Source organism: Vespula pensylvanica, chromosome 24, assembly GCF_014466175.1.
Source record: "Vespula pensylvanica isolate Volc-1 chromosome 24, ASM1446617v1, whole genome shotgun sequence".
Classification (NCBI taxonomy): Eukaryota; Metazoa; Arthropoda; class Insecta; order Hymenoptera; family Vespidae; genus Vespula; species Vespula pensylvanica.
This window is the reverse complement of record NC_057708.1, coordinates 334230-359229: the sequence shown is the minus strand read 5'-3', so window position 1 is coordinate 359229 and position 25000 is coordinate 334230. Positions and strand designations below refer to the sequence as shown.

General features: G+C 38.6%; 1 protein-coding gene across 6 annotated transcripts in view; it reads left to right on the top strand.

Annotated features, from left to right (window-relative positions):
* Positions 1–25000, top strand: part of LOC122637149 (probable JmjC domain-containing histone demethylation protein 2C) — a 269736-nt gene that overhangs the window by 163557 nt on the left and 81179 nt on the right. For all 6 annotated transcript variants that reach the window (XM_043829098.1, XM_043829099.1, XM_043829097.1 and 3 more), the window contains one exon: positions 5136–7848. In XM_043829098.1, coding sequence (XP_043685033.1) covers positions 5136–7848 — 2713 coding nt within the window. The remainder of the gene's footprint in view (positions 1–5135; positions 7849–25000) is intronic.

Sequence of the window (25000 nt, the reverse complement as noted above, 5' to 3'; positions counted from 1 at the left end):
TCTACTGTTTCTCTCTCTCTCTCTCTCTCTCTCTCTCTCTCTCTCTCTCTCTCTCTCTCTGTCCTTTTTCTTTTTTCTTCTCCCTCATTTTTTTTCTCCCTTTTCCTCGTCCCTTCTCAACCGACCTCGTAACATCTTCGAGGCGGGAGTTAAGAGAGCGAAAGCGTGAACGAGAGAAAGAGAGAGGCGGAACCACGACGAAGAGAGAAAAAGAAGATCTCTGTCAGCCACGGTGGCCTGTTCTCAAAGACATCTCCGCACAGCTGCGCACGCCTTCTATTGTATCTTTACGACGTTGCTCGAAGTGAAGCAAGGACTTCTTCTTTCTCTTCTTCGTTTCGTATTCCGCGTTCTTCCCTTTTATGGAAAGGTTCACGTTCGTCTCTCCCTCGGACTCCTTTCCTTCTCTATCTCCTTCTAACCCCTCGAGCAAAGCAAAATTTTCAAGTACGTTTTCTATTTCTTTTTCTTTCTCTTTTTCTATTTTTTTTTTCTTTTTTTTTTTTTTTTTTTATTTTAATTTCGATAGTCCAAAAAATTTAGAGGATCCCGTATTATCCACTCGTACACCTGTTTTTCTCATTCTTCAGAGATTAGTATCGAATCCTGAGTTCAGACGTATGAGAAAGGACAAAAAAGGGATGGATGAAACAATTCTTCTCGAGAAAAAAAATAAGTCCCAAACTTCTCTTTTCCCAGTATCCTCGTTCGTCGTTTTCTCGACGAAATCGTTTCTCGAATTTTTAAAGTGAAAAAAAAAACAAAAAAAAAAAAAAATCGATCCTTCGATTGCGTTTTCTTCGAAATCGATTTTCTTTCCCTATCGACCTAGTTCTCTTCGATGTTAAGCGAAGCTGTGTATTTTAAAATGACAGCTTTTCGAAGAAAGCGTTCCAAATTCGTCGAAAATCAAATTGAAATATTCCCTTGTTGGTTAAGTACGTTGAAGCGCCATGCCAAATTTAATTCGATCGTTTGCCAAAGACGTTTTTTGGGTGAGGGAGAGAGAAAGAAAGGGGTAGAGAGAGGGGACGCCTCGTCAGCGCGATCAAACTTCCGTCAAAATCGACGATATAGTCGTTTTACGAGTAAATTAGGCACCCTGTGCCTACTCCATGAGCTACTCTTGGCATGAGGCCTGCCGTATTACTGCTGCTGCTACTGTTACTGGTACTGTTGCTATTGCTGATGGTGCTGCTGCTGCTGATGCTGTCGAAGAGAGGAAGAAAATAGAAGAAAAGAAAAGAAAAGAAGAAGAAAACGAGTTGGTAGAGAAAAAAGAATGGAGGAGTTGGTAGAGAGAGAGAGAGAGAGAGAAATCTGGCCGGTGTCCAAAACTTTTATTTCAACCACCCTCGCCGAGAATGGTTCAACCTCGTCCCGAATTCGTTCGAGTAATTCGCCATTTTTCTTAACTCGTGCGCGTCAACCTAACCGACTTCTTCTTTAACCGCACGACTGTTTGGTCTCCTCCATTTTGATTATATTTTATTTCGTTTCGTTTCTTTGCTTCTCTCTCTCTCTCTCTCTCTCTCTCTCTCTCTCTCTTACTTTTATCCTTTTCCTTTCATTTTTCTTTCTCATCTTTATTCTCATCTTTATTTTTATTTTTATTTTTATTTCTTCCTTCCTCTCCTCCTCTCTTCACTCCTCTCTTCCGTTTTCCTTTCGTATATTTCTTTCCGACGTCTTTTCGAAGTAGATGGAAAGAAGAGTTGGAGAGGGTGTGTGGGAGGGAGATGTAGGAGAGAGAGGGCAGTCTTATCATCAACGAAACGGAGTTGTGAACGTGGGAGACGTTGACGACGACTCTGCGAGAGATCGCTTTCGTTTTCGAAGAAAAAGAAAATGAAAGGAGATGCGAGAGAGAGAGAGAGAGAGAGAGAAAGAGAGAGAGAGGCCATCGAGCAGAAATAGAACGGCTCTAAAATAAGCATGGAAGACGAGACGCCACGCCAAATGAGACACCGCTTTTCGTGCGTCCATGAACAGTGTCTTTTGCGTTAGCCAACTCGTCGTTCATTCACTCGCCGAGTTTAGATTCTCGTTATCGTATCACCAACACTGCCATAAACTAATCTCCTATGAAGGATACCATTTAATCGATTGATTACGCTTCCCTTAATGAGATATTACGTTTCGATTATTATCGGAGTTTATAGATATATAAATATCGATCGATAATGAATTATACTCCATTTTGAAAACTTGTTTCTTTTTATGTTTTTATATTTTTTTTTTGTGTTTCTTTTTTCCGACGAATCGAATCGAATCGAACTTTCATTCGCTCGGTCAAAAGTAATAAATAAATTCGAAAAGATCGTGGAAGGATTTGCAGCCGAGTTGTAAATCTTTACGACCCAATTTTTTTCTCTTCGTTTCTTTTTTTTTTTTTTTTTCTTTTTTCTTTTTATCATAAGTCTTCATATCATAAGTCTTTTCTTTTAATAGTACAAGTTGTACCAAGTTTCACATTATGCACTTGGCCAATATTGATTTTCGTACATATAAAAAAAAAATAAATAAATAAATAAATAAATCCTAATGAATAAGTAAAAAATAGGTATACAAAAATTATTAAAATACTTATAACTTGGAAGTAATATGGCGTTCTAGAGTGGTTAATTATCGGTATTCCGAAGAAATTTCCTATTCTCGGTGATCGGGTAAAGAGAATGTGAAGGAGAAATAGAGAAAGAGAGAGAGAGAGAGAGAGAGAGAGAGAGAGAGAGAGAGAGAGAGAGACAGATAATAGGGGTTGAGAGGGTTAGAGGGTGACCGATTTAAAGGGAACTCGTAAGGTAAACGAGAAACATTTCGGAAACTACGATCGATAGTTTGATCGAGTTTGCTTCGCGCGCGTTTATACGTGACTCCCAAACCATCTCGGGAGCAATAGATTCGATAAACGACACGACGTTGAACTTGCTCGCGAGTTGCGCGCGCGAACGAGCATGAGCGAACGACGAACGAGGGTGAACGCGAACACGAACGCGTTCGCTCATCTTCTTCCCACCGAATGCACTTAATTAATTACCCTAATTGCCAAAGCACCATGGCCCCGTCGCATAAACCATTTCCGCTCGTATAAACCACCATGACTTGCTGGTAGTGGATGGTGATGGACGCGTTACGTTACCGAACATATAGGCATTACGAAAACTTTATCAACCTCGGTAACTTCGATTTCCTAGTACGTTCCTGATTTTAATCAAACGTTTAATTGGATCTCGATTCTGTGATTGTTCGTTTACATAGTATTCGCATAGTTTGCAAGAAAAAAAGAAAAAGAAAAAAAGAAAGATTTCCTACACAGATAAATCATATTCAGACGAATGAGACGCGCGTTTCTATCTGACTTTGTTTCTTTTATTCCGTCTTAAGGGAAGAGTCAAGAAAAGGGTTGCTTCCGAAATATGCATTGCTTTTTCTAATCCCCTATCAAAAAAAAAAAAAAAAAAAAAAAAAAAAAAAAAAGAAAAGAAAAAAAAAGAAAAAAAAAAGAAACAGAAAAAGAAGTAAACAGGACTATCCTCGCAGTTTATTTTGACGAAACAACGTTTCACATTCGATCGGGACAAATGGAAGGTACAAACGATAGCCGAGGTATTCGTGTAAGAATGCGGAATGAGCTGCAATGGCGCCGTTCAATTAGATAGGATGTTACGCATGCGAAACGGGTCGAGGAGAGAAGAGGATAGTAGAAATGTCCGTGTGTTTGTTTCTCCACATACACACACACACACACATGCGTTAGACAAGTAAGCGACCGAGCGAGCAAGTGAGAGAGACAGAGAGAGAGAGAGATCAGGACAGGACGACAAAGCACACATATCCTAGGAAACTGTTGGATGGTCGTTGCGGATAGCATCGATGTTGTAAGCGCAGTCGCGTGTGGACGTTCATCGTCCTCGTCGTCCTCCTCCTCGTCGTCGTGGTCGTCGTACGTCGTACGTCGAAAGCCTGCACAAATGCATCCCGCTACACGCATACACGCGTACGCACGAATACGAATACACGTACACACATGAAGACAGAAACGCAGGCGCAAATGCTCCTCGTGTATCCTCATCGGATAAACGCACCCCACGTATTCAACGGCGTTGCCCGTTGGAGTGCTTCTCCCCCTCCGGGTAATAACAGTAAATCCTGAGCAATAAATCCCTCTCCTCTGTCTCCCTATTTCCTTCTCTCTTCGTCTCTCTACCTGCTTGCCCCGCCTTCGCTTACTCCTCTCTCTGTCTCTGTATATATATGTATGTATGTGTGTGTGTGTGCGTGTGTCTTTCTCTCTGTCTGTCTCTCTCTGTACCTTTCCACGACTGTCCAGAATGCGTGTATAGCGTGTATGGTTGTAAATCGTTCCCATGCTACAGTCATGTATCTACTGGGTTAGTCGTAGACCCCTTGAACTCTCCCTCTCTCTCTCGTTGTATCCGTCTATATCTCTATCTCAATGTTCATCTCTCTCGCACTTTGATGCTAAATGCAACGAGGACCGGAAACTCTGAAGCATATACCAGTGTTGATCTCCCCCCTTGATATGTGCATTGATCCTTACTACTAAATCCTGAATCATGCTGGCAACGTTACTTCCGATCGAGGTCACTGAGATCGCGACGTTAAATGACGAGGCACGTTGTTCGCGTGCCTTAAAGAGAGAAAGAAAGAGAGAGAGAGAGAGAGAGAGAGAGAGAGAGAGGGAGGTAGATAGATAGATAGACAGTCTGGTATTTCGTAAGAAGGAAAAAATGATGTTAAGTTACGTGTATCGTTTCGTCATCGGCGTCTCGTTAAACATTTGTTTTCGTTGCATGATCTCTAAAAATATGACCACCGATAATGTAGTATACTTTTTTTTTCTTTTTTTTTTTTTTTTTTTTTTTTTTTTACGACGACGCTTCCTGTAACACCGATGAAACGATTAGTTAACGAGTCGCGTTGGTCGAGGATAAGCGTAATTGCATTGTGACATAACGAAATTGAAATTTCCGTGCATCCGCACGATTTCGTACATGTTTTTGATATAGTGTCTATAAAAAAAAAAAAAAAAAAAAAAAAAATGAAAAGAATCTCTGCTTAATTCGAGCTTAGAGTCCTAGCCGTTTACCCTTTTCGATTTCTGTTTGTTTCAGATAAGAGTACCTCGCGTAACAACAATCGTAGAAGACGAATCAGCGAAGGTGCGAGTCGCGAGAAAACAGACAAGGACAGCGAACCGGTTTTATCGTCTAGCAGACAGCAAGAGGATCGGGAGAACAAGGGCCCGTCTGCCGGTAGATTCGGTGGTAATCGAATATCGCGTTCAACGTTAGAGGAGTCTAACAGTGGTACCGGCGGTGGGGCTACCGCCACGAAATTACGTAAACGTGCCGTTACACTACGTAATTTGTTGGAGAGCGTGACGAAGAGAACTGTGCGAAGGAAATTAAGACCTTGCGTACAGAAAACTAAAAGGGATTCCGAAGAGCTCGATCGCCGGCGGACCGTTTTAAGATCCACCGAGAGTAGCAAAGAGGAGGAGGAAGAGGAGGAGGAGGAAGAGGAGGAGGAGGAGGAGGAACGTTTAGGAGGAGGTGTTGGTGGAAGTAAATCGGAGGAAGAAGAGGACGAGGAGGACGAAGAGGAGGAGGAGGAGGAGCAAGAGGAGCACCAGCAACAACAGCAACAGCAGCAACAGCAACAGCAGCAACAGCAACAGCAACGACAGGAGGAAAGAGAAGGAGAGGAGGTGCAAGAGAGAGAAACCGAACGTACGGAAGAAGAAGGGAAGGAAGCTCGGGAGAAACGCGAACACAACGATCCTCTTTCGAAGAGACTCAAGACAAGTCCGGTCGGTCGAAAGCTAAGATCCGATCGCAAGTCGAAGAACTCGGAGGAATCCTCGTTGGATCGCGAGTTGGACCTAGAGGATACCAAGGAGGAAGGGAGAAGGGGGGATCGGGACGGTGCGAAAAGGCGGCTCGACAAGTCCGAAGAGGACGAGGAGAGTCAGTCGAGGGAACGAGATCAGGAACCGGAGCCCCCACCTCCTGAGAGACTCGATCCTGGGGGTAAGCCTCCGCAAAATCCCGACACGTTAGATCGGGAGAAGAAGTTTCCGGCTGAGTCGGTTCTCGTGAATGGCTCTCTCGTTGATTCGGAACTCGAGAGGAAGAAGAAGGAGGAGGTCGTCGTCGATGTCGTCGAGAGTGGGTCGTTAAAGTTGTCGCCGAGATCGTCCAGGTCGACGTCTCCGCGACGATCGAAGGCTGTGGCGAGTTTCGAGGAGGGGGCGGGGGAGGAGGAGGAGGACGGGGAGGACGAGGGGGGGGAGGAGGAGGAGGCCGAGGCCAAGGAGGAATCCGATAGGAAGGACGGCGAGGAAAGACGGAAAAACGATCGCAAAAACGAGAGGAAAGAGGAGGAGGAGGAGGAGGGCAAGGGCGAGGATCGTGGCGCGCACCGATCCCCTCGAAGAACCGTGCCGAACAACGCCGAGCTAGGCACGGAAGATAGCGTGGGTAGCGCGAGCGTCGGGTCGGTCGTCGAGCTGCTGGAGTCGAGTAGTCAGGACTCAGGCTCCGTGCTGGAGAGGCTGAGTCCACTTAGCAGCGGTGGCGGCGGCGTTGGGAGGCAGAACAATTTGCTCCTGGAACAGCAAAGGGAGCAAGAACGTAGTCGGCACAACGAGAGCCCTGTCATTCTAGCCGAAAAACTAAACAAGCCTCCACCGCCGGTCGCCGGCCATCATCATCACCACCACCACCACCAGCAGCAGCAGCAGCAGCAGCAGCAGCAACAGTCGCAGCAACAGCAACAACAACCGCAACAACATCACCACCAACAGCAGCAGCAACAGCAGGCTCAACAGCAACATCAGCAACAACAGCAACACCACCATCATCATCACCATCAGCAACAACAGCAGCATCAACAGCAACACCTCCAGCACCAGCAGGGACAACAGCAACAACAGGTAGCTCACCAACAGCAACAACAATCCTATCATCATCATCCGGCGTACCATCATCAGCAACGATACTCGGCCGATAGTCCGGTAATCCATCATCATCTCCATCACCAACATCAACAACAACAACAACAGCAACAATCGGGAGCGAGCCAACATCGGCAACAGTTAGCCAGCAGCCCGCAACAGCTTCACCAGCATCATCATCATTTGAGCTCGGTGAGCTTACTCGAGGTGCAACAACAGTCTCACGGAACGAGAGGCGGCGATGAGTCCGGCCTCATGGAGGTGGAGACCGGGGCCGGTATACATGGAACTGGCGTCCTCGGTGGTGCGATCGGCGTTAGGGGTGCAGTCGGTGTCGTCGGTGGTAGTGGTGGTGTTGCTGCTGTTGGTGGTGGTGGTGGTGGTGGTGGTGCGGGGACAAGTGGTGCTGCCGGTGCAGCATATGGGGACAGCGGCTCCGACAGCGGGGTAAGTTCCCTGAGGAGCGCTGGCTCGGGCGACGAGAGAAGCGGGAGCAGGAGTTCGGCGCTTAGCGTCGAAGAGACGACGAGCTCTTCGACGCCTAACGCGGCGGCGACCCCGGCCAGAGTCTGGCACGTTCAGAGCGTACAACACACTTCTCTACTGATGGCCCATCCTCAGGCTCCACCAAACGCCGGTACCAGCGGTTCGGCAGCCGCGGCAGCGGCGGCGGCCGCTGCTGCCGCTGCTACGGCGCCACCGGTCGCTTATCAAAATCCGACGCCACCTGGACACCATCATCCCGCCGTCGCTACGGAAATGCTGTGGAGACCACCGAGATATCCTCCGTTGTCCCACGCACTTCTTGGACCCGCTCAACCAACTCCCGAGGAACTTCTCGAGAGGGATCGTCACGAGAGGATGCTTCGGTGAGTCTCTCTTTTTCTCTTACGCTCGCGTTTACATAACCCGGAATAACATATACTTTTGATTTCATCTCTCGTAACTCGGGCTAATCGACTTCTCTACGCCCTAGAAATATTAACAACGATTATTGACTTACGAATAAGCCGACTTTATGAATAATATTCGCAGTTTAGCCGTAGAATACGTAATAAGCGCAAGATCTTTCGGTATCTTTTGGAGATACCGAAATCTCGTTTTGAAAGTCCTAAAGAAGACCTTATACCGAATCTGTGAATCGCTACGAAAGTCTTACTTTGGTGGGGATAATAAACGGGTTTCGAAGGAACGATTAACTCCGACAAGTTTCTTAGTCGACGATGATGACTACCTACCTACCTACCTACCTACCTACCTACCTACCTACCTATTTACCTTCCTGCCGAATTGAAAAAGATTCTTTCAAAGTAAAACTCTCTAATAACATCTCTCACGTTAGTTAGTTAGTTAGTTAGTTAGTTAGTTAGTTACTCAGTTTTTTATGATCACCGAAATGAAAGCAAATCGTTCGGTTTAACGTTTTCAATACCTCTGCGTTTAATATTATTGAAAGTTGGAAAGATTCGCGTTTGGTCATGCTTCATGGTTATCCATTGAAGAAAACATATACAAGGAAATCTCTTCGATCGCACCTTTCGTATTTCATGGAGGAAAGATTATACGTACGAAGAGATAAATAGATAGATACATAGATAGATAGATAAAGAAAGAGGAAGAGAGAAAGATGGCGATGGCGATGGTGGTATTGGTATTGATGTTGGTGTTGGTGATGGTGGCTACAACCAGAACGATGAAATTGAACAGCTCGCGCGTATCGGTGCGCGCCTAGCACGCGTTTGTTTGCGCTTTACAACGCTCACTGAGTGAAATACAGGCGCGAAACGCCACCATGCCAGATCTCTTTCTTTGAGTGGTTTATTTATTCTCCCGAAAGTAATGCGATGGAAGGCAGCTAGCACGATGTGGAGAAGGGGGTGGACGGGGGGAGGCCTACGGATGGCTGCATCGTCGTGCAAGAAAATAAATTCGCTCTCGCGCGAATTTTGCGGAAAATCATTTTCGAGTTTCTCCGTAGTCGTTGCTGCTGCTGTTGCTTGTGCTGCTGCTGCTTCGTTTTCTCTTTTTTCTTTCTTTCTTTCTTTCTTTCTTTCTTTCTCTCTTCCTTTTTTCTTTCGTTTAGGAAAACAAAAAATAGTATACACGATCGAAACAATTTCGTTTCGAATTTAGTTGGATCAACATCGCGACGTCTTTTTTCTTTTTTTTTTTTTTATACTTACATCGTATTCTTTGTAAATATTATAAAACAAACGGTGAATGTAAAGATCGAAATAATTCGATGATATATCGTCGAAGAAATTAATGAATTAAACGTTAAATTTGACGAATGAAATGATTAGTATTTTAAAAACGTAGATCGTTATATCGATTATACTGTCTCTTTTTTTTTTTTTTTTTTTTATTATACGAGTACAGTATATAGGATTCGTAATATCGCGCTCGACGCGTTCGGCCAATTTTATTCATTTTTCTTGGGAAAAGGGCGATCACGATGTAATGGTGGCAGCAACAGCAACAGCAGCAACGGCGGCCCCACTGTTATTCTGCTCCAAATACGTCCAATTGCGTTACTACAAGAGGACTCAAGGGGCCTCGCTATGTAACGACCATGCGATTTAACGCTTATGCAAGTCCGACCTCTCTTCGATGCTAGCAAAGAGGTTAGAGAAAAAGATGGAGATAATCATTGACTGTGGCTACGGAAACTAGCATTCGAGCACAAGGTCGAATCTAGAACTGCTATACTTGCCTTCTTTTTTCTTTTTTCTTTTTTTTTTTTTTTGCTTCTCCGTCTTTCCCTTTTTCTTTTTTTTTTTTTAGCGTTCATTGGTAAATCTTGGATATCGATCGTTCCAGATATCCCTCGCGTAAATTTCTTCTGCTTCTTTCTATTAGAAAAAAAAATAAATAAATAAATAAATAAATAAATAAATAAAACGAAGTATTTTACCATTTTTATTTTTGCTAATAACACTTACGAGGTAAACTTATTTTCGAAACGATTACAATTATCGCTCGTGTTCGATGTATTGAGTGTAATAAAAAAAAAAAGGGGGGGGGGAGGGGGACAAAATTTTATATATAGATCGAAAGTATGTCATCACGAAGTTTACAAGGTGTAAATTAAGAATGATAACCAAGTATGACCGACCCGATCTTGAGAGATGATACAAGATGAAAAAAAAAAAAAAAAAAGATAAGCAAAGAAACAATTTTGTCAAAGGATTATATTACGAAAAAAAATTCAATGTCGAATATCCATCCATTACCTCGATCGATCCACATACAGATTGTCTCAAACTCTGCTAAAGAATAGCAGCAGCTGATTATTAAAAAAAAAAAAAAAAAAAAAAAAAAAAAAAGAAAGAAAGAAAAGAAAAGAAAGAAAAAAAGAAGAGAGAAAAAAGAATAAGGCCCAAGCGACTCGTGTCGCGAATAATTTCTCTCCGTCGTTCTTCGAGATCCAAAGCGTTACGGTTTCGCTCGATTTACTTTGCAACCGTTCGATGACTGCACTGTATTCTCTCGCTACGCGAGTTTTGAGTACTAGTGTTGCGTTGTACGTGTATCAAAAAGAAAAAGAGAGAGAGAGAGAGAGAGAGAGAGAGAGAGAGAGAGAGAGAAAAGATAGCCTCATTGTCGTTTCTCGTTACGGAACAAATAACAGATGAGAGACTTTCTTTCGTGCGGTCAATCGTCGGTTCCGGACGAATATCGACGAGACTAAGTATTTACGAGCTTGTTGTTTGTTGTATATTGTTTGTCTCTCTCTCTCTCTCTCTTTCTTTTTTTCTCTCTTTCTCTTTTTCTCTCTCTCTCTCTCTATCTCTCTCTTTCTCTCTTGTAAAATGTCGATAACGTAACGAGATCTGTCGAGTAGCGTTATTACCCTGTTTTTTTTTCCTTCCTTTTTTTCCTTTTTTCACTCTTTTTTTTTTCCTTTTTTTTTCCTCTTGCATGCTCCTATAAAGGACAAAAAAACAAGAGACGAGCTTCCTGCGGTTTCAAAGAGCGTTCATGCGCCAACGTCGAAAGTAAAAACTAGTGTATCTGAATCAGTGGGTCGGTCGATTAACATCGATGATATACATATATATATATATATATATATATATATATATATATATATATACTAGGTATCTCTGCTACATCGATTTATGGAAAAAAAGGAATGTTACTTCGTGATTTTTGTAATTTTTTTTAAGATGCTAAATGACCTCTCCCTTTCTCTCTCGCCCTCTTTCTTCCTTTTCTCTTTTTCTATCATTTTTTATTAGTATTATTTTCTTCCACTTCTCTTTATTTTCGTATTTTATTTTTTCCTTCATCATTACTATTATTATACCATAACTATTATTATTGCTATTCATTTAATTCCATTGATTAATTAATTCCGTAGCTACAATAATAATAGCTATTATTATAACTATTATTATTGCTGTTCATCTCATTCCGTTTATTAGTTAATTCTGTGTAGTCTTTTTTAAATTCCTCAACAAAGATAACAAAGACAGAGAGAGAGAGAGAGAGAGAGAGAGAGAGTCTCGTAAATAGCGATCGAGAGTGTCTCTCTGTTCGGATACATAGAGTTGGAAGGGGTACGAGAAGGGGTGTGGAATTTAGTGGCTCGATTTCGAATACCGATTGAACGACCCAACGTGTTTTATTCTCCGAGGTCATTGCGTTATCGTGACCGACGAAAGAGACAGAGAGAAACAGAGAGAAACAGAGAGAGAGAGAGAGAGAGAGAGAGAGAGAGAGAGAGAGAGAGAGAGAGAGAGAGAGATGGATAGACACAGGTCATGATGAGGGATGGGATGGGATGGGATGGGGTTGAGGTTGGTGAAAGAGGGGAAGAGAGAGATGGTGGTCGGTAGAAGAGTGTCGCTCTCGATGAGCGAGTGGGCGAAGCAGATAGTCGAGGCAATGATCAGCGTTCATTATTCCGGTCACGTGTAGTAGGCACGTCCATCACACGACCAACAGGACGACGGCGGGTTTGCGGATGGGTTCTTCGTCAGAAGAACTCGCGTCCGTGTCCGCACATGCGTGGAAAATCTGTCAATGGCTCTTTATACGATCCATTCCTCTCTCGCACTCTCTCGTACTAGTCATTCTCTTGGTATTCGAAGCGCCGTGACTTTAATCACGATCGCCGATCATCGATAAATCATTCGGACGCGTTTATTGAACAACGAAAATCAAAGTAAAGTAATAAAAGGAGAAGAGGAAGAAGAAGGAGGGGAAGAAAAGAATAAATGAAAAAATAATAAAAAGGACAAAAGTCGATTCGTGTTACTGCTGTTACTACTGTTGTTGTTATCGTTGTTGTTCCGACGTTCGTTTGGTCGATCAAATCGATGCATCTCGAAAATCTTGACCTCCTCGTACTTTGAAATTAAATATCGAACTCGTATTTATTTGCCGGCCGATATATCGCATCGTTTTATTTTCTATTATTGCGATCGTAAGCAAAAAATACTTACTTCCAAGTTAGGGGGATTAACTAGACTGATCATCGATCGTATTCGATTGAACGAGCGAAATTATTAGTTATATTTGCGAGTCAATTAATAGATTAAACGAATCGTTTCTTTGATTAACCTTCTAATAATGAATGGTACGTTAGTTTCGAGTTAATACTCCAAGTTTATTTTACATGTTTATTTTCATTGATTTTATATATTTGCATTTCGTACGTTCACTTAATTTTATATGTTTGTATTTACCGAATCATTGGTTTTTTCTTTTTTTTCCACATCACGATTTTATTAATGTTATCATATATTTACGCCTTACATAGTATAACTATATTATAACAAAAAATTCGAAGCGTCGCGCTACGTAATTTATATATTTTTTTTTTTTTCCTTTTTTTAGATACAACAAAAATTGAGTCACAGAGAGATGATCCCAATTTAAATCGATTGCTTCTATCTCTCTTTTTTTCTTTTTTTCGAGCACAATTTTCTTTCTTTTTTTTTTTCGTATATATACTTTTATCAATTAGTTTTTATTTCAAGCTCCCTCGATGATAACCTTCTTGTTTATATTGACCGATATAGAAAGATCGTAATTCCAACGATTCGGTCTTGTTTGTTATCATCGTTCGGTAGTACTAAATCTCGTCTACTCTGGCCGAGTAGCCATCTTGAATTTTGTCTTCGCATACATGCATGCATACATACATACATACATACATACATACATACATACATACATACATACATACATACGTACGTACATATGTACGTATGTATTCGCGCATTTGCGCTTTTCAGAGACGCGAATGCGTGGGCCGAGTTAACGGTACAGTCTACCGGGAGAGATGAGAAGTGATGGCGAGGGGAATAAAGGGCTAGGAAAAGGAGGTAAAAGTACCGTGATCCAAGTTCGATCTAACCATAGTCACGTATCATTGGACGCACCGAACTGAAAGACAAAGGCTTTCTAACTGTAATAGAAAAGAACATTTTTCTTTTACAGTGTATTACGTTTTATCACGTTAGATCGAAATCTTCGTATTTATCGTTTCAATCGTATATATACTAATAAGTGTATTCAATTTATTAACGGCTTATGATCTATGTAAAAATAGCAAGGGGAAAGGAGACATTTTTCTTTTTTCTTTTTTTTTTTTTTTTTTTTTTTCATTTCTTTTAATCGTATCTAACGTCATTTAATTTTGAAATTACGCGCGACTCCGTTGTTGTACAAAATCCAATTCTCGTCTCGTGTAATCGTCCACTTCAAAAAAAAAAAAAGAAAAAAAGAGAGAGAGAGAGAGAGAGAAAAAAATATGTGAATGATTTTAATTAAAATCCAACGGAGAGAGACACGAGATACGTGAAATTTTTCTCTTCCATGTCACGTGACATTCATATACGTCAAAACTATCCAAAAGTTTTTTTTAAATACTCGTTTACGATAATATTTTAATTTATATTTTAATGACTCCAGCAATGTTTCGAGTTATTATCGATCGACATATTTATTTCGTTATGATCGGTTAAAATCGATTTGACGTCTTTCGAACAAATATCACAAAATTTATTTTCAAATGTAAATATGAAAACGATTTTTATACCGTTCGCGCTCTCTATACAAATATCATTTTTCGATCGTTTAAAATACTATTAAAAAAGAAAAGAAAGAAAAAACAAACAAACAAAAAAAAAAGTATATAAAAAATCACTCTGTTCCGTATTCCATCGTTATTAATATCGTTTAACACATCGAGAATATTAAATTAAATTTGTCTGTGTCTATTTCGTTTAAATAACCTTTGAAACTATCGCTTTCGAGGTTACGCTGAAATACGATAGCATTTGAAAAAAAAAAAAAAAAAAGAAGAAATTGACGGTAACCAAGAAACAGCTTTGATAACGCACGTTAAAAATTGCTTTTACGAAATTTCCAAACGTTTTTGTCAACGAAAGAAACTTCGAATTTGAGATCTGATCGGCATACGGGTCTCTTATAAATTATTCAATACTACGATAAATCTTCAATTACTCGTGAACATCACGAATCATCCTTGACATCGTCTCATCCATTGTTTCTCTCTCTCTCTCTCTCTCTCTCTCTGCTTCTCTCTCTCTCTCTCTCTCTTATTTTAAGAGAATAAAATTAACGAAATGTGAAAGAAGTTAAAAAATTTTAAAACTTTAAAATGTTTAAAAAGTTTAAATGGTTTAAAAATTTCAAAAGTTTGGAAATTTAGAAAGTTAAAAATTTTTTAAATAAAAACAACGTGACATCTGCAGAGAATACTTCACGATTAATGAAAAGTACAAAGAGTAGCGTTTGAGGTTGAATAATAAAGACCGACATTGTCGTTTTTTATTCTTGAAAAAAAACAGCGGTTTAGACAATTAGATCTTCGTCGATCTCTATCTGTCCGCGTGTTCGTTTAGAAAAATAAAAAGATAATCGTTGATTGCGGGATTAGCAAAGCCGTGTAAACTGACTAATCATAAATATCTGTTTGATAGAAATCGATTGATATTAGAAAAAAAAAAAAAAAAAAAAAAAAGAAAGAAAGAAATAAAGAATATATATATATAATAAATTCGGTACTGAAAAAAATACAAATCGAAGTTGATCTAAAATCTAACTTTATCCCATACGATCCTGTTTGGATTTTAATATATAAATAAAAATTAATTTATAAATAAAAATTAATTGGTTTATTAGAAGGAGCTCTCTTTCTATTTCTTTTTCGTTTGTATTTTTTTTTTAATCAAACGATTCTCTTTAAAAGAAAAAAAAAAAAAAAGAAAAGAAAAAAAAAGAAAAAATAAATGACTTGGTACCTCGAACAAACCCTTTAAAATGAATCAAAACGAAGCTGTTCTGAGTAATACGGGAGATCATTAAAAGCTTCGTTTTGACTCGACCCTTTTCGTGCTTCTACTTCTGTTGCTATAGCTCGTGTAAAGTAGAATAAAGAAGAAGAAGAAGAAGAAGAAGAAGAAGGGAAGAAGAGGAAGAAGAAATAGATGTAGAAGTAGGAGAAGAAGAAGCAAACGCAAGAGCAAAGGCAGAGGAAGAAGAAGTAAAAGCAAAAGCAGAAGTAGAAGAACACGAATGCGAAAAGAGGGAAAGATAGAGAAGGGGAATTGAAGGGGGTACAAGGATAGGTTTGAAGCTTTTTCATGCGTGGAAGAACGCGGCAACGAGATTTGCGTGGCCAAGGGCCATAAAGCCCTTCTGCATAAGCTTCTTGTAAAGAGAATTCTCGTCGAATGTTCGTGAATGTCTATGCGAGAAAGTCTACGAGTGTATTCACGTGAGAAGTACGAACGATAGTAGTATATATACACGTACATACATATATATATATATATACGTATTATATATACCTATCATATATATATATATGTATGTATGTATGTATATGCATGTGTATATATATATATATATGATGGTAGTGAAGCGGCGAACCCATTAGCGTGGATCATAAAGGTCCTCAACCTAGTGAGTCACTGCGGGTTAATAATTACTACCGAGGACCATACTTGCTTCTCTTTACTCTCCACTCTTCTCTTCTCTTCTCTTTTCTTCTCTTCTTGGTCTTGGTCTTTCTTCTTCTCTTCTTCTTCTTCTCTTCTTCTTTACCTCATCCAATGTTCGCGAATGCATTCAAAGTACCATACGACTCTCTTTTACTCCCTATGTTAATAATCACTCGGTATAATCAAAGAAATATATTCAAAGGACGGAAATTAATTAATTATATTGCTTTTTGCTATTGCGCCGCAGAGATAGAGTTTCGCTTTTTTTTTTTTTTTTTCTTTAACGCAGATTATTTTGTCAGTGATTGATTTAAAGTCGAGATTGGATTTCTACGATTTCTATTATGGCGATTTATCTTTTTTTTTTCTTTTATTTCAAAAAAAAAAAAAAAGTGAACCTAAATACACGTCCTGCAATATATAACGATACTTAACAATTTGTCCGATAAAGAGTCTCGACGATAAAATACTTCAAAAAAGATCTCGGAACGCTGAATTTCATTGAATATGCATGTAGACGCTCTTTCAAAATACAATACAATACTAGAAATAGCTAGAGTAATTAGTAGAACGCGAATAATAACAATTATAATAATAAATCGAATGACGTGTAGCCTGATAGGATGACCTCATCGCATGGGTACACACACTAACGCCACAAGCAAGATCAATAGACAATAATAATAACAATAATAACAATAATAATAATAATAATAAAAAATAACGATGATGATCATGTTAATGTAATGATAATAACATTTATTAGTATAATAATTATAAAATATATATATATGTAGGTGTGCATCCGTCTATGTATATATATATATATATATATATATATCAAAATGGTGTAGTTTAACGTAATAATATTAATAATAATTTTGATAAGGATTATTTAATTGAAAATATCGATGAGTGATTTTGGTAAGTTACGCCATTGCTAGGAATGCATAAGGCACGCGGTATTCCACATTGCTTTGAAGAACGAGATTCAAAGAACGAGCCAGACCAGTATTAGGATAGTTCTCTTTCTGAAATGACGCGCCAGGTGCGCGTCACGCACGCGAAAACGCAGAAACTGTCTTTCGGGGACTCTCTTTCTCTCTCTCTATCTCAATCTCTCTCTCACTATGTGTGTCTGTCTTTCTGCGTATTCGATAAATTATATTTATAACCGGTGTAGAGTTCTCTCTCTCTCTCTCTCTCTCTCTCTCTCCTCCATCTCTGTCTCTGTGTCAGTTTCTCTCTCTTTCTCTCTCTTACTCTTTATCTATCTATCTTTCTCCGTCCCTCGTTATAACTCAGGGAGAAAATCGTCAGCGAGATCGGAGTAGAACAGAGCAGAGCAGAGCAGAGCAGAGCAACTGGTTGGCGACCTTAAAAACTTTCTGTCGTAACGTCTAATAATAATACCTAATACATTTTACGCGATAACTCTAACAGATGATAAATTTCAATCGTACCTTTTTCTCTAATTTTATGATCGGTAATATGTATGATATATTTGTTTAATTGTTAATTGTTTCTAAATATTTTCTTGAGTAAACGAAACGATATTGATATTTTCTATTGTTAATATTAATCAGTGCGAAATATTTTACAATATGAAAATCAATGAAAGTGTCATGGCGACGGTGGCCTTTAAAAATTATCTTTACGATTAGTCCAATCGATTCGTTTGTAATCTTTCCAATATATTCGGTTCTGTATGCATGCGAGGAAATAACAAATACGACTATCTCTAAGAATAAGAGAGCAAAAGATAGATAGAGAAAGAGAAAAAGAGAAAGAGAGAAGTATAGCAGCTCCGCTTTAAAATTTATCGAGCGCTACTATCCGCAGCTGTAAAGCGTCTACCTCCGATCTCCAGATACGATCGTTTGTTAGCTTTGCCTCTCTCTCTTTCTCTCTCTCTCTCTCTCTCTCTCTCTCTCTCTCTCTCTCTCTCTCTTTCTCTCTTTCACGAAGAGTTTAAAGTAGGGATAAATGTGGAAAAGAGAGAGAGAGAGAGAGAGACAGGAAGCAGGAAAAGGGAACCCAAGGGTTGGAAAGAAGATGTATATATATGTACGTTTGAGAACGTGTGTGTGTGTGTGTGTGTGCATGTGGATTCTCTACGCCATTGGGATGAGGAAGTTTGTTGCGAACTTTATGCGATTTTCGAGCGAGTCTGAAGAGAGAGATGGAATCGTGGTTGGCCGGTTTTATGGACCGTTTCGCTTTACTTTCGTCATAAAAATTCCTCGCACCCGTAGTTTCACCGCAAACTATTCCTCGAGCTGGATAAAAGGAGAAATAGTATGAGATAGAAAGAGAGAGAGAGAGAGAGAGAGAGAGAGAGAGAGAGAGAGAGAGATGGGTGAGATGCGAGAAAAAGAAAAGGAGAACGAACGAACGAGTTGTGTATTATCAACGATCTCTAAACTTCTTCTATTCTCCCATATTAAAACTCTTTCAATTTTTTATCGATAATCCATGCTCGACGTATTTCATATCGTATTGTCATTTAAAAATGTAGAAGTAAATCGAGTAAAAATAAATCCGTCGGGTATCGGCGGAGAATAATTTCGTCGTTCCGCTTTAATTTTGTTAACAAGGTCAACAAGAGGGAATAGGATAAAATCATGGAGAAAATATCATTTGTCTACCTGCATATCGTACGTGCACGTGTAGGTGTCCGCGCGAAATGATTTTTCATCGAACGACAGGTGTTTCGTACTTTGTTCGTTCGCCTCAATGCAGAGAGGAAAAAACGGAAAGAAGAAAAAAAAAAAAGAAGAAAAAAAGAAAGATAAGTACGAAAAAAGAAAGAGAGGAAAAAAAAAGAAAGTGAAATAAAGTGGTATATCCTCGTACGAATGAAGTCACATTCTGACAACCGTACGTACGGTTCTTCGGTTAGTGTCCTCACGCGTGTCGGCTTAACTCGGCTTCGTTCGGTTCGACTCGTTGGTAAAGTAAATATGGCGGCTTATCGCCCTTTAATACCTCGAGGTCGCCTTTAAAACTCGACGACCCGATCCATTAAAATAGTGCCAGCTTAAGAGACGTCACAACGGGACGAAACAAGTTGAATTGGGTGAAAATCTATGAGAACGCGTTTTTCATCCGTTTTTTTCTTTCTTTTTTTCTTTTTTTTTTTTTTTTTTTTTTTTATAAAGCGAGACGAAAAGAAATAGGGAAGAAAAGGAGAAGGAGAAATACGATCAAGATTTTTTGTATCCTTATGCAAATTTAATGGATCGAAATCGATAATATATTCTACGATGTTTCATAAGAAAAAATGATTGAAGTAAGCTCATGAATAATTAAATCGATAATTATTCAAGGACTCGCGAATTTTGTTATTCTATCTTTTTCTTTCTTTCTTTCTTTCTTTTCTTTTTCTTTTTTTTTTTTCTTTTCCCTGTTAAAAATACATTCGACTCCGTTGGCATCGAGTTTGAAACGGATAATCGAGGAACGATCGTACAAAAAGGAGGGAAAAAAAAACACCGAGTCGAAGTTCGATACGAAAATGAAAGAAAACAATGTTTGGCGAGAAAAAGTCTTCTTTGCTAAAAAACAGTTTTTGTATTTTCATCGTTCGTCGTCGATGTATCGCAAAAATAAGATGAAGAGAATGAAGATGAAGATGAAGAAGAAGAAGAAGAAGAAGAAGATGACGTAGTATGACGAGATAGTGACGACAAAAACGCTAAACTAAAAGACACCGGATACAACGAATATTTCAATTTCCTTTCAGAACGACTACACTGAATAAGAATAATAATCGCAGTTTCGCTAAAATTGTCGTAATAATATCTTCGTTAAGCGCGCACACAAGTGATTTCCTCGAACGAGATTGCAGCATTTATTTATAATCCTTTAATATATCGATATAAACAATTCGCAATGTTGAATTAATAAAATCAATCTGATTATTTCTTAAGCGATACGATACATACGTTAACACAATATTAAAAATTTCGTAACGTAGTGATTAAAAATTTATATTTTGGACAAATTTTTGAATTCGGAAGAAAATGTTAATAAGCAAGGATTATTCGGAGGAAACGACTGGAATTAAATTATAGTTGGAACGAGGAAACGTGCCTAACGTTCTGCAGCTTTACCTGCCATGGAGATAGTTATGCAGCTTTTAATCGCTTTATAGGGTGAGAGATAGAAGAGAGTAAGAGATAGAGAGAGAAAGAGAGAGATAACATATATATGTATATGTATGTATGTATGTATGTATATATACGTTCATGCTGAAAAGAGAGATACTTGTATGCACGTAAAGGAGAGGCGTCTGGTGTTAAACGCAACGACAGAAACTGGAACAACCAGTTATTCGACTCGCATGTGGAGAACCGCCTCCATTCCTCTCTCTCTCTCTCTCTCTCTCTCTCTTTTTCTCGTGGACTTTCATCTCTCTTTGTCTTTGTTTCGCGCGAAGAAGTCTTCGCGACGAGAAGTCGCGTAGGTATTCCGGCTTCGTAAACACGAACGAAACGAAACGAAACGAAACGAATGTGAACGAGAATGTGAACGAGCAGAGTTAAACGAGTGAGAAGCAACGTTAGCCAGGAAACGCTTTTACCTCCGACAAATTTTTCTAAGGTTTCCTTCGCGTCCGTCGATTCCACGATTAACGTCAAACTCTTCAAGATTTTTCTTTTGCAGTGTTTTTTTTTTTTCTTTTTTCTTTTCTTTTCTTTTTTTTTTTTTTCTTGTAATTAGAACGGAGGATTATAAGATAAGAAGTATATAACAGAATAGATAGATGGATAGATAGATAGATAGACAGAGGGAAAGAGAGAGAGAGACGAGATTAGTCGTTTGAAAATGTGGCACTACGAGGTCACTGTGATATATAGTACACAATTGCGAATAACCAATCGACGTAGTCTAAACTTGTATATGTGTCACCAAATGATATTTACAATCCGATCGTAAATCCGTGATTTAATCCTTGAAAGATATTAGAAACGGCTTATCGAATGATTCAATGAAGTAATCACGATGGAGGATCAATAAGATATATGTACATACATATATATATATATATATATATATATATATTTTTTCGTCGATTATTTCGCTTATAGTTTTGTCTAAAGATAAAAAATTGCAAAGTATAGAAATGAATGGAAATAGAAAAAAGAAGGGAATTTTTAAATCGTCATAATCGTATGAATGAAAAATGATCGTTTGATTTGCTTATGGTTTTGCCGGAAGATTAAAGAATTGCAAAGTATATAGATGAATGGAAATTGGAGGGAGGATGGGTTTTAAAATCGTCGTAGTCATAGTAGTCGATCGTAGTCGTGGTCGTTGTTGTTATTGTTGTGTCGTCAGCCGGACATCTACGAGAGATCCGATCCTCTTCGACGTCGAGTCACGCTTCGTCACCTGGAGCGCTTATAGAGGAGTGGAAGCACGCCCTTGGAATCCAGAATTTCTTCGCACAAGTCTCTCTTTCTCTCACGTATACAAAGAAAGGAGTAAGAGTAGAAGGAGTAAGAGGGGATTCTTGGATGAGGAGAGCCGGAGGGTACGGAAGGGTGTCGCCAGTGTGCAGAGTACCGAGAGTCCCTAGCCACGATGCCTCGCACGTTCCTGTGAAATGCCTGAGCGAGAAGGTGTCGCACATGGAATACCAAATATCGTCTTCTTCGATCTTCTGTCTTACTCTTTTATATATATATATATATATATATATATATATGCGCAGAGAGAGAGAGAGAGAGAGAGAGAGAGAGAGAGAGAGAGAGATCCCAAATCCATCGGTGAATCTTATTAATTCCTAAGTCACGACGGCTAATATTAATATTAGAAAAGCCGCAGTGACTCGCGGAAGTTGCTAAGAGGACCAACCATAACCCTTTTCTTCCTTCCTTCCTTCTCTTTCTATCTAACTTAACCCTCTATTCGTGACATCGTTTATAGTAGGAACGAGAGGATACGTCTAAGAGAGAATGAGAGAAAGAGAGAGAGACCGAGAGAGAAGAGATTGCGCTAAATTACAGAGCACGCTACGGATTCAGTAATTGGAGTAAGACCTAGCCCCTAACCGATCTTATCTTCACGAGGTAAATTAATCTTGAAACGTAACACTCCTACTTCGCGAGAGGCCTCGTCGACCAATTATAACGGTGAATTATCACGACCGCTGGATCTTCGGCTTTTCTTCTCTTCGTCCCTGATCGAGGTTGAACATCTTTTTTTTTTTCTTTTCTCCTCTCTTCTTTTCTTCTTTCTTCGCTTGTTAATTTTCCTTGCTACTTCTTTATCCTTTCTTTTCTTTTCTTTCGTTTTTTTCTTTTCCTCTTGCTTCCTCTGATTTTTTTTCTCCTTCTTTCTTTTTCTTTTTTTTTTTTTTTTTAGAGCTCGAAATCATCGTCGATAGCGATAAGACCAGAGACGGATACGTATTAAGAGCATAAAATATTTTATAAACGAAATATGTCATCGTAAGATGGCGATGGTTGGTAATTAATAACGCGTGTGTGAATGCGTGCGTACGTGGATATGTATAATTAACGAGTTAGATAGGATCGTATAGTATTAGCAATAAAATGTAGTTGTATCCGAGGAGAAAAAAGGACGACAAAAAAAAAAAAAAGAAACGAAAGAAAAAGAAGATTAAAAGAAGCATACGTGTGCATCATGACTATGTACAACGAGATCAAATCTCGAATAATATTCGTCATCGTCGTCGTGTCCAACAAATTTTTTTTTCAACGATACTATCTATTAGAACGATAAAAAATTAATTACGGTTATCTATTTTGCAGACTTCGATCGAGAATAAACTTCATTGATCGAAATAAGAGTAATCCCGATCTTATACATTTTTTTTGTCAACGAAATATATGTTAGTCGAATACAATAGCATAAAATTTTTATTTACTTTGATCTCGAATTTCGAGAAAATTTTTCGATGCATTCTTGATCAAATAATTGTTTTTCTTTTCTTTTTTTTTAAAGATCTCTCGTTAAAAAAATAAATATGATCGAGGTGTTTCAAAGAAGCATTAAATACTGAATACGTTCTCGATAAATACTGAAAGTATAATGAATTGCAGAGCACGCTACGGATTCGGTAACAAGATTTATTTAAATAAATAAAATGAGTAAAAAAAAAGAAGGTGAAAAAGAATATGAACACATGTACGACAAAATCAAATCTTGATTAAAATTAATGTCGTAATCACGCCGAACAAAATTTTTTTCAACGATTCTATCTGTTATCTTTTTTTTTTTTTTTTTTATTTTTATAAAGACTTTTCTTACGAAGAAATTTAATGTATTAATATTAAATTTTTCCAATAAACTTATCTGTTTAGATCGATAAGAAATTAATACCCGTTATCGACGCTTCTGTTGGAAATCGCATACTTCGACCGAGAATAAACTTCATTGATCGAAATAAAAGCAATCGCGATATAGACATTTTTTATCGTCAACGAGAAATTCCCAATAGCGTAAAATATCGGATCTTTATTTTATTTTTTTTTCTTTTCATTTTTTTTTTTTTTTTTTTTTTTGTTAATCTTCCTTTACAAAAAAAATGATCGAGATATATCGAAAAAGCGTTAATCCGTTATCGATAGATAGATCCTGAGAGTATGATGAATCACGGAGCGCACGCTATGGATTCAGTAATTGGATTTATTTAAGGAGTAAAAAAAAAAAAGAGAGAGAGAAAAGAAAGATGGGCAAAAAAAGGTATGACTATGTACGACGAGATTAAATCATCAATAAATTTACAATAAATTTCATAACAAAAGAAAATTTCTTACCGACTTAACGCCAACTATTATAATATAATATAACAAACAAATCGTTAATAAATGGAACGAGTATCAAATAAAAACAGCCGTAACAAGAAATAAATCGCGAATAAAAAGGAGACCAAGTACATTTTTTCTTTTTTTTTTTTTTAGTCAGAGATTTTTAAAAATCGTATTTTTCATCGTACGCTTATCAGATTTATACAACAACGTTGTTAATGGACGCTTTTCAAAAAGAGAAGAAAAAAGAAAAAAGAGATAAAAAAAGAAAAGAGAACGAGAGAGAGAGAGAGAGAGAGAGAGAGATAGAGATTGAGATTGACGTAACGAAAATCGCATTAGATTTAACGCCGTATGTCGCCTGTAGTAAACTAATGGCAATGTCGAGAATCGTGATGAGAAATTCAAGGGAATGTTCGTTATGCATAATGCACTATTGGTAGCACGCACCCGACCCGTGTAATACCGATCGAGCTTGTTCTCGAGTTTGCAAGATGGTAGTGAAGGTAATGGCGAAGGGACGAATAGGGGAATAAGGGCTGAGAAGGGTGAAGGGGTGGGAGGGAGGTATTGGGAGATGAGGGAGAGACCGGACATTTATCTCCGTTAGGAAGTTCATCGAATATGTTCGTCCATTGGTCGTGTGTGTGTGTGTGTGTGTGTGTGCTCTCAGGTCGATGTACACGTCCTTACAACATAGAACCGATATCGTCCTTTAAAGCACGATATCTCCAAACGAGTAGATGAGACATGATAAATAACGATAGAATTAATTTTTTCATTGAATTGTTAATCTTAACAAATTGTGTAACCTATGAATAACGCTAAAATTCATTTATTTTCGTTCCACATATATATATGAACGAAATCTCAATCCTTTTGTTTTCCATAACTCTTTATTTTAAACAAACTGTGTAATGTATAAACGATAAAAATGGATTGCACAATTCGTGATAATAAATGATTTTTTTCTATATTTTTTTTCTCTTTTTTTTTTTTTTTTTTTTTTTAGCTCGTTCGTTAAATAAATAAACGGAGACATTCGTCGGACTAGATGAATTATCACGTTACGAAATCGAAAAATAGAAAGTGCGTTACGCTTTGATTCGAACAAACCAGACACAACTCTCTCAGTCGTAGTTCTCTCTATCTCTATCTCTTTATTTCTATTTTTCTCTCTTTCTCTCTCTTTTTCTTTTCTTAGTACGTGATTCACCGTATTTACGTCGAGGGAAGAAGCAGGTAATAACGAAAGTCGA